The 16,995-nt window shown below is 33.6% G+C and overlaps 1 protein-coding gene across 1 annotated transcript; it reads left to right on the top strand.

Annotated features, from left to right (window-relative positions):
- Positions 1–554: 554 nt before the first annotated feature.
- Positions 555–3,121, top strand: LOC125192986 (probable ADP-ribosylation factor GTPase-activating protein AGD13). Its single transcript, XM_048090674.1, has 9 exons — positions 555–674; positions 1,096–1,150; positions 1,416–1,497; positions 1,750–1,825; positions 1,912–2,075; positions 2,176–2,305; positions 2,399–2,515; positions 2,584–2,679; positions 2,762–3,121. The coding sequence occupies exons 2-9, from the start codon at positions 1,114–1,116 to the stop codon at positions 3,041–3,043; spliced, it is 984 nt and encodes a 327-aa protein (XP_047946631.1). The 5' UTR covers positions 555–674; positions 1,096–1,113; the 3' UTR covers positions 3,044–3,121.
- Positions 3,122–16,995: the final 13,874 nt, after the last annotated feature.

A 16,995-nucleotide genomic window follows, 5' to 3' on the forward strand; every position in this document is an offset into this window, starting at 1 on the left:
CATTAGCCAATCACAACAAATTTAACCATTAGATCTAATTTGGAGACCAAATAATCCAGTATTATACTTTTGATTTATAAATATACCGACAATCAATTCTTATCAATTATCACATGAGTTTTTCGACTACCAGTTGTCTTTTTGGGGAGTACTATTTAGTTCTTGGATAAAGTCGAGGGTCAATTTATTTTACCAAAATTAAGTTAATGTGAGTTGCCCAATTAGGAAACTATGGAGCAACACTAAAACATTATAGATTGAGATATTTTGTGCACGATTAATGAACGTGTGTAAGTGTACACATCAATACCATATCCAACATTTTCTGTATCAAAATTTAAAGCAACTTTTTAAAAACTGCAGTACATTGCCATAATCATAGAAAGGATTCACCCTTTACAAATAAAGTAGAAAGAAAACAGTTACACGAAATTGAATTTAAATTAAATCGAATAAGCTTAAAAAAAAATCTAAATAAAAAAAAAATGTGACTGTTGAAATTTATTAGGAAAAGTAAAGAAAGCAATCATATTACCTACATAATTAAGTGAAATTAAGAAAGTGGACATGTTTTTTCGTTGATTACAAATCAAATGAAACCCCTATGGTTTCTCTCAATTCAATCTCCAAGATTTAGTTCTATCTTCAATTCTTCTGATTACATTCAACAAAAGGTAATCAAAAGCTCCTTTTTCACCATCATTTCCAGATCTTTCCACCTTTTCAGCTGTGTAAAAGTGCATTTTCTGTCGAATTAAGCTAAGTAGATTTCCAAATTTCTGGTGAATTTGATTGAGAACACAAGAATTTGATTTCAAGATCAGTTTTTTATTGCTCTTTTCTGAGTTTATGGATAGAATCTGTATTTATGAATTTGGGATTTTGTTTTTGGAAGAGGAATTGGGAAATCTTTATTCATTTATTACACTCTGCTTTTGATCTACTTAATTGGAAAAATATCATAATTTGAGTTTAATTGTGGAAATAAAGTGCTATTTGAGATTGATTTGTGATTACCTCTTTTTCCCTATTTTCTTTTTAGTCTATTTGTTGTGAGATTTGAAGGGTTTAAAAATGGGGCTTATGATTCTGCAGGTTTTGTGATAGGAAATCATGAACAGTTATCCATCCATTGGGAGACAATCCTCAGGTATTCAATTTATGCATTTTGTTGCAATTTTTAAAGGAAATCATTCAATTATATGGTGTTATGTTGCAGTTTTTAGTAAAGTTCAATTTTTTCTGAATGACAATCACCTGTGGTAATAGAAAAAGATGTAATTGACCGCCTTCGTATGGACATCTTTCTCGATTTAACTACTGTTTAATTACATTGATCTCGATTTTGTTGTTTTTTGTCATGGACTGTTTGTGTATTTCTCCATCTTGATGCTGGTTTCTGAAAATGTGGTCAGGTAATAGTGCATTGAAAGATCTTTTGGCTCGACCTGATAATCGCGTATGTGCAGATTGTGGTGCTCCGGATCCAAAATGGGCGTAAGTCCCTCATCACGTCTTTGTTTTGATTGCTTTATCTTTTGCCAATATACTGTAAACAAGGAACATAAATGGTGACAATAGTTTTAATGAGAACTCGGCATTACAGTTCGTTCACTTTGTTTTAGCTGTTTTTGTACTTTGTTAGTAGTATCTGATATGTATCAATCAATCGACATGGACGTATGTTGCTTGAAAAGATGGACGAGCTCACTAGTTTGTGGTTTATATAAGATTGTTTTTTCATTTCAGTTCGTCAAATCTAGGAGTCATAATATGCTTAAAGTGCTCTGGTGTCCATAGAAGTCTCGGCACACATATTTCGAAGGTGAATTCTCATTTCCATTTTCTGCTCTGATGCGTGGTCTTCCCGATATGAAATAATTTGCCTACATATATTGCTCAATTCTGCAGGTTCTGTCTGTTACGTTAGATGAATGGTCCAATGATCAAGTGGATTCCGTGGTCGAGGTTGGTGGAAATGCATCCGCAAATTCCACTTACGAGGCTTATATTCCTGAAGGGGTGTCGAAGCCTAGGCCCGATGCTGGCCCTGATGAGCGCTCTCAGTTTATCAGGTAGCGTCATGTTTAGAATCGACAGATATTATTGCTCACTTTCAGCTAGTTGTTTGTATGTTGAATTTTTCTCTTCGTCGTCTCAATTTGCACCTTTTAGGGCGAAGTACGAGCTTCAGCAATTCATGAAACCCAGCCTGCGTATTCTGTCTGCTACTTCAACGCACTCTTTGCAAGCTAGTATGTCGATGTCAGATAGCTTTCGAAGTTCAGCTTCATCACAGCTGTCAGTATGTCTCATACGAAACTCACAATCCCGATAACTTGATAGGATTTGTGCTGATGTATATTCAATCACATAATAACTACCAATTTGGTTGCAGGAAGGCATGGTGGAGTTTATTGGAGTGTTGAAGGTTAAAGTACTAAACGGCACGAATCTAGCTGTTCGAGATGTGCTATCTAGTGACCCCTACGTCGTTTTGAAACTTGGAAAGCAGGTCAGTCGATCATACGTTCATTCACTGCAATTCCTCCGTTTCTATGGTGGTGAACTTCTCGTTTGCAGAGTGTCCAAACAACTGTGGTGGAGAGCAACTTGAATCCCGTGTGGAACGAGGAACTCATGCTCTCCGTTCCACAGAACTACGGCCCTATCAAGCTGGTAATCCTCATTTTACGTCTTGCATGATCTGATCCTTCGACCATCGCGCGTTGTAACGATCCTTTCGTGTGTGAAACCACAGGAAGTTTATGACTACGACACGTTCTCTACGGATGATGTGATGGGGGAGGTTGAGATAGACATTCAGCCGATGATAACTGCTGCAACTGCATTCGTGGATGCTGAGAAGTTTGAGAACATGCAGATTGGGAAATGGCTGAAGTCGCACGACAACGGGCTGTTGGAAGACAGCACGGTGAATATTGTTGATGGGAAGGTGAAGCAGTCAGTATCTTTGAAGCTGCAAAAAGTAGAATGTGGAGAAATACATCTTGAGATGGAATGGATGTCTCTTGAATCTTGATCATAATTACATATATTGTTCTGTTTTGAATGATCATATATAATGATTGTTTTTATTTATTTATTTTGTCTTCTCTCATTTCATTCTATTATTGTGTTTGATTTCACCCTCAAAACACATTTATACTTTTCACAATCAAATTTTTATTCTCTTTCAATCTTGTAACCATTTCACTTCAATCTTGTAGCCATTTCAATATCATTTCATTCCATTTTACAATGAAGTTCCTTAATATAACAAATTCACAAGTGACCATAAGTTCTAGTACTAAATTAATAGGAAACACATCAAGAAATATACAACCAATTCTTATTGTTGACTATTTAAAAGTTATAGACTAAACATTAGTTAAGTCTAGAGTATATTGCAACATTACAAACTCCGTCACTAGGTAGACGAGTCATATTCCTTTTTGAGATGTTCCACTTTAAATGAGTCATTTCCCTTTTTAGCAAAAAATTATTCCTTTTATTTTATTCTCCACATACTTTATTCTCTCTTTACTTCTCAACTTTTTTTTTCCTCTCATACTTTACTCTCTCTACTTCAACTATTTAAATAGAGTGAACTACAAAAACGGTGTTTTAACTATGAGTTTATCTCCAGTAGTCTATGAACTAAGAGTTTATTTCAAAATCGGTTCTTTTGCACCATTTTCTTCCGAAAATGCCCTTTTGGGCTGCGGGGCAATTTTCTCTTTTCTCATTTTTAAGTTTTTAAATCTGATATTATTTTAATGATATACTAAATTTGATATTATTTTAAAATTATTTTCTTCTCCCTTTGTCATCTTCATTTTGTAATATTTTCAAAATATCAGATTTAATTTTATAAAATTAAGGGTAAATTGACTAAAAAGTATTTATAGAAAGTTTTGTTTTTCCCACAAACTATAAAAGTTGCTCCTAAAGTCACGAAATTTATCGGATCGTGCAAATTTCCCAAACTACCCGACCCGATGACATATTTCCGTTAAAAACTTATCCCACGTGGCATGCCGGAGGCGTGACTTGGCAAAATTTCTGAACTCAGGTAATATAAACTCTTTTTGGTTGATTTCGAAAGCGCACCACCAATTCAATCGACAAAAAATGTAATCGACAAGAGTGAAATCGTCGACAAACGGTTTACGGATGAAGTTTATTTACCAACACACAGAATTAAAAGTTCAAACTCATAAACATCAGAAAATAATGCACAACAATAGCTAAGAAAATAGTAACTTTGTTGACCAACTTTTACCGGACTAATTTGTTGACCACTTTTACCGAACTAAAGTGGACTAATTTGTTGACCACTTTCAAGCAGCCTGTTGCTGTCAAAGATTTGCTGGAAGTTTATAGAAATTTTAATGAGGTAGAATTTGTACGTGAGTCAGACATCCCAGGTGCCGTATGCTCTCAGGTATTTGATTTAAACTCTTTTCACTAGTTGCTTTTTAATCAGTTTTTCACATTCTTTTTGTAAATATTAATTTTTGTTGTAGATTCATGGGGAGGGGAGTCACATTGACATATTTGTAAACAATGATTGTGTTACGAATAAGTATTCCGATGTTGGTGAAGTCATCTCTAGGTATATTTATTTCACTTAAATTTCAGTATTAGTACAACTTTTTTGTAGTACTTATATTTGTTTTACAATTGCAAGCTAAAGGATGCATCTATAGAATCTTTTGTATTTGAATGCAAGATTTTTTGTGAAAATACTAACGGTAATGTTGGTAATGTTAGTATCTATGTCTCTGACCTTCTCTACTGAATGGGCAATCACTTTTGATGGAAAAATTTGAAAGACGAATTCAGGTTCTTGCTTAACTTTACACGACTCTTTGGCTATCATCTACATATGATTATAAAATATTATATTTAATTTTGCTTTTAATTTAATTACCTCTCAATTTTGCAGTTGTTTCGCCGTTCATTTGATAGATAGACGGGTTCATTTGAGCTTGCTAGCTTTAAAAACTCAAAAGAACCTTGAGACTATACCATCATTTTTAAAAGATGCGAATTCAAGGTTAATCCCTTACCGATCATGTTTTATATGTTATTTCATGTCTAATTATGTCATTTCTATGCATATAGCTTGTTATTGAAGAGATGTGATACAGATTCTTCTTATCAGCCATCAAAGCAACTACGAGATTGGTTTATATTGGAGAAAGATTTGTTCGGCAGCATTCAATATGACCTAAATCTGATCCCTATTGCTGCCCTTCGAGAAGAAGGCAGTGGAGGTACATAAGTATTTGTTGGTTTGTTGATTTTTGTTGTGATGGTTTTGTTAGATTTTAAACTGACTTGTTTTTTTTGTCGTACTAGATGCTTATTCATCTTTTCTTTTGGCGTCTTATGATGACATTAAAGATGAATTTGAGGCTATTGGTTATATAGGTAATTCTCTATTTATTATTATGTTTTTTTGATGTATTTCTAGCTAACATGTAATATTCTCCCGTTCTTAGGTTCTACTTTGTCTGACGCCAAGATTGAAGAACTTTTATCTAGTCTTTGCTCGAAAGTTATTAATGAGCCTAATGTTAGTCTCTTCATTTGAATTCATAATGTTATTATGTGCTTAAGGTTAGTCTCTTCATTTGAATTCAAAATATGTTCAAGATAACTTGAATTTTCACATAAGCACATCATTACCGAGGAGCAAGTTCAAACTCATAAACATCAGAAAATAATGCACAACAATAGCTAAGAAAATAGAAACTTTGTTGACCAACTTCCACCGGACTAATTTGTTGACCACTTTTACCGGATTAGGTAACTCCGATGAAGATATGAGATGTTATATGGATGGTCAGCTCTTGGGTATTACTATCATGATTAACATAGCATATTAGTGTGTTGTGATGATCAAACAGTGAAATAAATGAGTGGCTTTTCATATTTATATTGTTTCATATTTGATCTGGGTTTTGTAGCTTAATCTCCTTAGCTTGTATGGAAATTATACTGTACTATTCTTGTTAAGCTCAATATTGTGAACCTATTTACAAAATATAGAAAATATTGTGGGCTTCCAAAGATTAATAATTTGGTAATTACAAATGAATATTAAAGATTTTATGCAAAATCTTAATTTGATAAAAGTTAGAAATTTATAAGCATATATCCCTAATAAGAAAAATATCATAATTTTGTCACACTATCCCTAATAAGAAATTTATAAGCATATATTCCTAATAAGAAATATCATAAGGTTGCTAATTGGCTTGCAACAAAAGAACAAATGCTCAATATTCCTGTTCTTTCCTACATAAGTTTATAACATTCGTCTTTAATGTTACACACACTTCAATTCATCAATTGCCACATATCATTTGCATTTGGATCAAAATTGTGAGACCATAACACATTGGGCCTACAACCACCCAATCTTTATACTTGTTGGACTTTAAAGCCCATTAAATCTAAAAAAAGTTCTACAGATTTCATTATTTTTTTCTTTTTATTAAAAAGGAAAAATAGTGATTAAAATCCCATTGACTGATGCTTTTCTAAACTTAAATTAACTAGATTGATACTTTTTAGTTTTCTCGCATTTATATCCTCATTTTCTTAAAAAACTTTCAATTACTATAATGTAACTTCTGGATCAGATTTTTTTAATAGTCTATTTTTTGAATAAAAGTTTCAATTCTGATTCAACCTCTGTAAACTTTGAAAATTTGTAAAAAATTGGAAAAACTCAATAAAAATTGTTGTCAATTAAAATATTGGTACAATTTTTAATCCACTAAGAATAATGCCAATACAAAACCAGTGGTGCCTAAAAAAGGGATAGAGTGACATAATATAAAATCAACTAACCAACAATAAAAATATAACAACACACAAGTCCTATATCTTTCGGGGATGGAATCAATCTAGTAACCTTATAACATGCTATATAACATCTCCAACCATTAATATTAAATTCAAACTCATATTAAATTCAAACTCATTTTAATGTAAATATCACATCAAATATAATTTTACTTCAACCATTTACATTAAACTCAAACTTAAAAAGAATATTTTTTATATTATACTTCTTTTTTACTTTAAACCCAAAAATAAGATTAGTTTAGAGTACTATTAAAGCTAAATATTTATTTTATTTTACTAGATTTTAGTGTATTATAAGAGATGGTGTGTTACTAATTTTAAACTAGTTATACGACCTACTATACTAGCCTGCAATACAAAGAGTATAATTTTAAAATCATGAGATTGTGTCCAATTTAAGAATATGATGATATTTATTAGACAAGCGGAAATTTTAGAGAGTTTAAATATTCTTTTTGTGTGAAATGTTATCCAATTTTATTATTTTTATTTGTTTTCCACTTTGCCTTTTTTCCACAGTTGATAAGTGGATCTCACCTTACATTAATTTATTACTTACACAATTTATTATAAAATTAATATATAAACGTGGGATCTACATTAAACTTTTTCCTCTTTTGATCTTGTAGTAATTTGTTGATTGGTTCAGACTTATGAAGGCTACTTTAGAGGGAGTTTATGCTTGATTTTATGTATTGAATGGCTAGGAACTTTAGCAGGAGTTTGAACTTTCTAACTTTATATATGAAAGGTTTAAGAAATACTCCCCTCCGTCCGCCGTTAGGAGTCCTATTTATGGGCGGCACGAGTTAAGAAAAGTGGATTGAAATAAGTTAGTGGGGCATCTCACTTGTATATATTAGTTTTAAATGAAAATGTGAGTGAAATGAGTTAGTGGAAGGTGAGACTCTATTACCATTTATGGTAAAAGTGAACCGAGACTCCTATCCACGGACAGACTAAAATAAAAAAATGAGACTCTTATTCGCGGACAAAGGAAGTAACAAAAAGCAAGAATGAAAAATTAACAAATTACACGATGCAACTTTTGTTAGCTACAATCACAACCATTCTAAAATAATGTGGAAATTTGTTAGATAACAAACGATGACAACTTTTATAGATAACCAAGTACAAACTATTTATATTGTTTAACTAATACTAGTACAAAAAATTTAACGGTTGAACATTAGAGCATTCCCAATGCTCTCCCTAAAAACTCCCTTATTTCTCCCTAACTCCTGCCACATCAGCGCCACATCAGCACCATAATTTATCCCCAGTTTTTAGCCAACTTTTAGCCAACTGCTCCAATGGTTTCTCCCTTATTTTTCCCTAACTCAACATTTCATTTTTACATCATCACTAAATATTATTTAATTTTCCCTACAAATGTATTTAATAAATAGATTTATAATGAACAATTCATTGTTGTATTAATTATTGCAAAATATAATACAACGAGAAAAAAAAAACTACAAATAAAAAATCATAAAAAACAAAGATTTAAAAAACTAAGAGGGAGGGGCGTCCGGCGGGAGGCCCATCAGGATCTTCGAATTTTGGATGGTCGACCAGAGGGACTGCTTCTCTTCTGGGGTTCCGCCGCCGGTGAAGTACAGCTTGTACAGCTGCGTCAGATTGGCGACATTGGCAGAGAGAGTGGCTTGTTGTATGAACTGGGGTTCCGACTGGGCATCCGACGATGCGCCCTTCCCCTTCCGCCTCCCCTTCGCCTTCTTCGCTCCCACAGGGCGCTCGTGCGGACCATCCCCAGTCAAGTCGATGGGGGACGCGCTCCCCTCGCTCTCCGCACCGCTAAGTCGCGAGCGCACCGATTTCCCGTGCAGCGCGCTGTGCATCCCCGTCCGGAATTTGGAGAGATCCTTCAACCTATCATAGATGTTCCAATACTTGAAGCCCTTCGACAAGAACTGGCCACTATACCTCTGGATGGACTCATCTCGGACCATGTGCTCGTTCTGGCCACTCGTCATGTTCGTCATCAAGTTAGAATATATACCGTTGAAATGGCCGCAGTCCCTCATGAGGCGCTCCCAATGCCGGCGGATCGCCTCGCTGCCATGGTCCTTCATCGAGGTAGTCTTGTTGCTTGTGTACTTCTCCGCAACCCGCTCCCAGAACATGATCTCAGTCTGGTAGTTGCTGCGCTCCGCGTTCTGCGTCGTGTCCGCCCAGCAGTTGGCTATCAGCTCGGATTCTTCCAGAGTGTAAGTAGTCCTTACCCGCTTCGGCTTCTCATCGGAAGCCGTATCAGTCGCAGCCGTTGACGCCGGCGCCTTCCCCTTCCTGTTCCTGGAAGGCGGCTCGGCGGGTGTTTCTTCTACCTCGTAGTCGTCCGTGCTGAGTGTCGGATCCGTTGTGTACGTCGCGGCCTGAGATCCTTTGTCGCCTGGGGTTGATCAGGGTTTAGGGGTTGATCCATGGTGTCAAACAACGATGTGACTATCTGGGGGCGATACACATCGTCGGCTGGAGAGGGCATGCTGAGGGCAGACTGGAAGTACGGAGAAAGTCTGCGCACCGGAGGAGTCTGCAATTGGGACGGACCCGCATATGGATATTGGCCGGGAGGAGAACCCATCGACAAAAACGAGTTCATCCACTGCTGATTTGTTTCATCAGTGGGGTTGGGAATTTGCGGACTCGGCTCTTTGCCCTTACCTTTTCGGGAATTTTTCCTACTTGAACTCATAATTTTGAAGATTGAAGATGAAGATAATGAGATTGAAAAATTGAGAGAATGAAGATTGTGTGTGATGAATGGAGGAGGAGGAGGAATTATATATAGGTTTGGAATTATAGCCATTGGAAAAGAAAAAAAAAAAAAACGCAGATTTATCGCCGAATCGCGCCTACAGTGGGCGCCGATGATTCGGCGATAACTCGCCGAAAAAACGCCGAAACACTCCCAACGGTAGGCGATAACTCGGCGATATTCGGCGAAAAATCGCCGAGTGTTATCGCCGGACCATTGTGAATGCTCTTATGACAGGCCATGGTGGTGAGCGAAATTAAGCTTGGGGTATAAGCAGCAATATTGGATGAATAATTTTGTTCAAAATCACCATATGTCTTATATGCCACCGGAGCTTCAGTGTTTTTGGGGTTGATGAAAAATAGTCGATCACGAGTTGTGCGCATATAAAAACCTGGTATTGCTATCAACAATTAACGACTTTGAGCCCGTGCATTCTTGAATATTCTGCGGGCATATCAAAGCTATATTCCTTTATCCAAGAATTATCATCTCCATAGTTGTTCATCATCCAAATAACAATATGACGCAAATCTAAAATACCACATAAGCATAGCCGATCCTCAAAAATATATATCCGCTTGTAGAGATATGTATCGCCATTGAACTCAGAAGGAAGAGAAAAACGGGTAAAGAGCCCAGTTTCCAAATCAATGCAACAAATAAAGCGATTTTCTTTCGAATCATATGTGAAGATTTCTATTAAAAAAAGTACAACAGTATCAAAATCCAGCGAAAAAGTGCATGGATTAATTGCTTCAATGCTTCTCCATGACCATGTTCCTAGATTGTATACCCAACAACTATCTTCATCAACATATACAATCTTATATTGGCCACTTGTTTTGCTCACTCCAAATCCCCAAACGAACAATTTTTATTGTACTTAGATAGAGGAGGGATGCAATTGAATCTTCATTAATCCTATTCTGAAAGGGATGCAATTGAATCACAACCATGTTTTATTGTTAGTGATCTTCATTAATACCTGAAAACAATATAATACGAGATTAACAGATGAAGAAAAGCTCGATTAATCCTATTCTGAAAGGGATGCAATTGAATCAATCAAATGATCTACACAAAGAGCACAAATTAGAATATACTATCAACAAAAAAAAAAAAATATTTAATACTGTAAACCATTACAAAACAAGCATTGGATAAAAAAAAATCAAATCTTTAATATTGTAAACCATAACAAAACAAGCATTGGATAAAAAAAATCAAATCTTTAATATTGTAAACCATTACAAAACAAGCATTGGATAAAAAAAAAAAATCAAATCTTTAATACTGTAAATTAACCATTACAAAACAAGCATTCGATAAAAAAAATCAAATCTTTAATACTGTAAATTAACCATTACAAAACAAGCATTCGATAAAAAAAAATCAAATCTTTAATACTGTAAATTAACCATTACAAAACAAGCATTGGATAAAAAAAAAATCAAATCTTTAATACTTTTCATAATCAAAATACAAAGGTTAAACAATTCGTTTGCCCTAATCTTAGATTTGTGTGAAATTATTGATAGAAAGATGATGGCTTTCAAAATCTCTACAAATACCAACTCATAAACAAAATTAGAATACTTGAATCATATTAAATCAACTAAGAAACAAACTGACGGAGCACACTGGAATTGAATGGGCTTTGATCGTTTAGGTTATGTACCTATTGAATGAATGGGCTTTGTGCTCAAGAGTTTAATTTACCAATTTCATGTTGAATGGGCTTTGTGCTGAAAAGTTTAATTTACCAATTGAAATTGTAAGAGCATCCGTTATAGTGCGATATACTTCCTCCGTCCCAAGATAAGCGAAACATTGTTTTTGGAGACAGTGATATAAGGAATTAATATTTAAATAATTAAAGTGGAGAGAGTAAAGTATGAGAGAGAGAAAAGTATTAGGAGTGAATAAAAAATAAAGTAGAAGGAGGAATATGACTCATTTAAATAAAGTGGGAATACAACTCGCTTATCTTAGAATGGAGGGAGTATAGTTTTTGTTTTTGGTCTCAATGGTGGATACAGATTTTCTTATTTGAGGGTGCGATCAAAATTTAAGTGTTGCATATATTTTTCTGACACTGAGATTTTATATAGTGATGTTTCTATTTTAAGTTATACTATTATGTTATTTAAAGTGGGATATCCTAAAAAGAAAAATAACTCAAGGTGGTACACAAGAGTATTATTTAGAGTTTCAAAATTAGATTAATCTTTAACTTCTTATTAACAGTACATTTCTACAATCATAATCTAAGTCAATTTTCAGTAAGAAATTTCAGGGTATATAAAATATGAGTGACCTTTTAATATTACTATTAGAATTATTATTTAAAAGGATATTTTAGTCTTATGATTAATATTTGAGGTATTTGTGTGTATTTTTTACTTTAGGTATAAATAAAATATTTCAGTAAAAGGAATATATTTGATTAAAGGAAAATATATACAATATGGTAAGTTTAAGTAACAATCTAATTTAGTATAAAAGGAAAATATCTATTTATGTTAAATTTACACTAACGATCTAATTTTGAACATTGACGTAGTAATACTACTTAATAATAGTAGATAGTATAAAAGGGTGGTATTTATTTTAAAAATACTATCAAACTAGAGAAATGTGATTTTGTCACCCAAGCCGCCACAGATTGTAAATTAAGCCGCTGACCTCTTTATAACAACAACACATCTCGTTTTTCTGGAAGGAGATAAGCTCGATATGGATTTATACTTAATCATGACACGAACTATAGGCATCACCATATAAAAATCTTATCCAAATGCTACATTATAATTGAAAGTTATTTTAATAAATGAGGTTATACATGGGAGAAAACTAAAAAGTTACTTTAGAAAAAGATAAATTTTTTTTTTTAAAAATACGCAGGACTTTTGTTAGATTTTAATGGGTCCAACAAGTGTAAAGAATGGTTTGTAGGCCCAATGTGTTATGGTCTCACAATTTTGTTACAAATGCAAATGATATGTAGGAATTGATGAATTGGAGTATGTGTTGGATTAAAGACGATTATTATACACTTCGCATGGAAGAGCTGGAATATTGAGCATTTGTTCTTTTGTTGCAATACAATTAGCAACCTGATAGGGTTTAATTGCCTATCTTGAAGAAAAGGGGTGATTAGCGTGAATTTGAGAGAGATTGAGGGAGATATCGGTTTTCTCCAAGAGGGAGAAACCGTGTTTGAGAGAATGATAAATATTAATTTAATTCATTATGCTTCATAATAATAAAAGACTCCATACATATTTATAATATGCGTGGTACAAAAAGATCTCTATAAACTAGGAAAACAAAAAAGCAAATCAAATCCTAACCACTATGGAAAGTAAATAAAATCATAATAACTAAAAATACTAAAACATAAATAAACTAAATAAATATACGGAGACAATATCAGCTTCCTTCCGGAATAAAATAGAATATCAGGTCCCTATCACAACCTATTATTGCCTAAATCATAGGAAAATCTCACTGTCTTCCCGAAGGACTAAAGACGTGTCTCATTTTCGGGCATGGTGTTGCATTAAAAGGCGTTGACAAACGCATGTAGATTTCTATGTTTTGTCATTTATGTGGTCAATCTGGGATATCAGAAACATATGACATTCTAAAGTTTCAAATTTGACTACGAGTTGGAGGAAAAATTACTTTTTGGCTTATGGCCTATGGGTTCCACGGTGAGGAGGTGGTGCCTGAATTCCCCTTTGCACATGGACTCGTGATGGATAATTTGGGAAACATTAGAGACTCTTTGGGACCAAAGAACGCACGAAGAGGTATGTCATGTTGTCTATCGGCCGAGTTTTGTTTGGGTCAGTTGCTTGGTTTCTTGAAAATTGTTAGGCCTTGTTTAGGGCTTTAGTTTGTTATTTTGTCTTTTGAACTTTTTTTTTCCTTACTATTTGTGGTTATCACGTATATTTAAACTCTCTAAAAATGTCACTACCGTCCTGGATAATCTTTGCTTGCCTATCTTTTCGCCCTTTTTACATTAAAAGAAGGAACTAAACTAAGATTCATTTGATTTTTGCTTAATCTTTGTCGATTGTGTTAAAACAAATGTTAACATACTACTTATAAATTTTGGTTGAGCAATAAAAAAGATTTTTTAAAAAATTTGAAAAACAGTTGTTGACATAGCATTGCCAAAATTTATCCTAGGTTGTTCCAACTTCCAAGCTATAAAATTCATACATCAATCGAACAGATCTTATTATAAAAACCTCAAAAGATTAGCAATAAATTGAACATTGTTGTTTTTGCTCGTTATAGTTAAATAATTACTAGTTAATAATTAGGTTTAGAAGAAGCGGCGCCCCATTCTTTAGCTTTATAAGAAGCAACGCTTGCCCACTTTTTTTGTAACTCTTTTATTCATCCTACTCTCATGATCTCATCTTGTTCATTCTTGTTCTATCTACCATTTTATTTTATTTTATTTTTCTCTATTGTTCTAATGGAATTAATGCAATCTCTAATGTTCAAATGGTTGAATATGAAATATCTATTGTTGTCTTTCATGTCACTATTGTTCAAATGGTTGCTTTCAGTGTAATGGATGCAATCTCTATTATTCAAATAGGTGCATTCAATCCAAATGGATGCATCTCTATTGTTAAAATGGATTGCATCTGATCCAATGGATGCAATCTCTATTGTTTAAATGTTTGTATTCAATCCAATCTAATGGAATGGATGCAATATTGCATTAAATCCAATATAATCGAATGGATGCACTCTCAAATGGTTGGATTCAATTCAATTGACCCAATATCTATTGTACAAATGTTGCATTCAATCCAATGGATGGAATCTCCATTTTTCAAATGTTGCATTCTATCCAATCTAATGGAATCGGTGCAATCTCTATTGTTCAAATGTGGATTCTTCATCCATTGAATGCTTAATCCAATGGATGCAGTTTTTATTTCTTTTTTCCATATTGTTAATACTATTTTTCCATTTCATTACCGTATTATTAATACTAAATAGTCTAGTTATCTGTAAACATACATTTCTCCTTATTGGGCCGCAACTTATTTTTTCTTTTTTCATTATTTCTACATTTTCTATTGATAAATAAATTTTGTAAGAGTTTAAATCAATATGATTTTTATATTTAGTAGTAGGAAAGTTTTTGCTTAATGAGACTTGCTTGCATGACATTTCAAAAAAGAAAACCAGGGTGAATATTGCTTGAGCCCGGCCCAGACTATGTTTATATATTAATATAGGAAATAGAGAAAGGTTTTAAACTTTTAATCGTCAATTCCAGGTACAATGCAAATTAGGTCTGCCAGTTGTGTAATAATTTGATTTTATTCTCTTTTTTTTTTTATTGTGTGTTGAGGTTGTAGAGTCAACAACCAAAGTATGTTGACCAAGTGAGAAGTGTAGGTGTAGAAGAAATATTTTTCATGTTTGTCGGTGAAAGTGTTAGTAACAACCTCCGGCTTGTGCAAGATACTGTTACATTTAATATGCTTATCCTATTAAATTTCCTAAAAGGTTATTTACATTTTCTGTGCCCTGATCATTCATAAGGATGATCAATCCATAATTCTAGAATTGAAGGGGACCCGACTAAGTTTACTTTAACAATAATAGAGGAATGAGGTGATAATGAAGATATTCTGTTTGCATTTTTGGCCAACTGCTTGCAGGCCCTAGAGGTGGAAGATGACTTATAGGATTGCTTATGCAATATTCTCAGAATTTTCATTGAGAAATCTCCTTGACATTTATATCCAGTTGTCCATATTATCACGAGGAGTTTCGTCGATGAGGAAGGGTCTATTGTAGTGGAGGCTTCAAAAGCTAACATCATAGATGCAATTTTGTGGAAAGTTGTAGATGTTTTAAAGTATGAGATGCAACACCTAGCTAACTTAGCATCTCTTGCTGAATCTAATGCACCAGCTTGCCTTGAGATGGGTCGAAGACCACATACCATTGAGTATCTGTTTTCAAAGATCATTGCATTAGCAAAGTTAACAACCATTCTTATTTTAGTATTATGTAAAAACTATTCTAATATATTGTATATCTTCTTAAAACAGGATAGTGTCAGATAGGTGGGTTGCAGAAATAAAGGTCGGACTAAAAAACTTAGGAGGACATTGCTTGTTATGTTCGTTGCAGCTTCAAAATTACTTTTCCATTATGCATCATGACTTATGAAGGAAATGTAATGTATTGCAGACTGTTAGACGCCATTTGAGATGACAATGGATGGAACATATGAGAAATAGTTTATGAGAGGTTATGTGGGGAAATTAAGAAACTCTTTATTTCTCAAACTTTTCAAGTTGTACGAAATGGTACATCTTTCCCATATTTGTAGGCATCCACTTCTTATTCTAGAATTCTCCACTTCATTCTTTTATATTCTAATTATCTACATTTTTCTATAAAAATTTAGATATTTTTAGATAATATATATTCCATATTCTAAAGAATTTTACGTCTAGTTAAAAAATTCGTGCATTATCTCTCCCAAAAGCAGGTAAAACTGCCAAAAGTCAAGGCATGAAATGAGGCCCATCACTCGTTCATTATAGATTAATGTTGGATTGATGACATACATAAATTTTGAGCAATTAATTTGATTTTCATTTTTGTTTAATTTTAATAAAAGAATTTTACGTACCATATAAAATGTTGATCAAAAGTAAAAACCTGACGGATCACTAAACCCTATTTCACACCCCTCCATCTTCATTCTTCACTCGTAATCTCCCTCTCCAATCTTCTTGTGTTTGTTTTTAGAATCGTAATCTTCATCTTGCGTTTGTTTCACTTGATTGTGTATCAGATTGCCGAAATCTTATATACCTTCTCATATTGGCATCGGAGTTACCTAATCGGTGAAAGTGTCCGGGGAAAGTGGTCAACAAATTGGTTTGGTGTTTAGTTGGATGAGCCGTCAAACATATTCTTAGAATTCCTACCTGTAATGAAAAGTGAGTTAAAAACGTTAGTAAAGAGTTTGTCCTACTTTTATATGTTAGTTTTATAATAAAATGTGAATCGGAGTGAATTGTGGTTATTCCAATTCCCTTTTCCACTATCCTGAAAAATATTATAAACAGTTTCAGCATACATAACTTTTAAAATATACCAAGGATCTAAATAAATTAAAATAGGTTTTATACACAATTTCAACATAATATAAATTGATACCTTAGCAAACACATCAACTTTAATGAAGACATGTTCAACGGTCAACGATTCATGAGGGATAATCAACATTGGCCTATTGAGTTCAGCAACTAAGGCTATATAATCGA

Source organism: Salvia hispanica, chromosome 6, assembly GCF_023119035.1.
Source record: "Salvia hispanica cultivar TCC Black 2014 chromosome 6, UniMelb_Shisp_WGS_1.0, whole genome shotgun sequence".
Taxonomy (NCBI): domain Eukaryota; kingdom Viridiplantae; phylum Streptophyta; class Magnoliopsida; order Lamiales; family Lamiaceae; genus Salvia; species Salvia hispanica.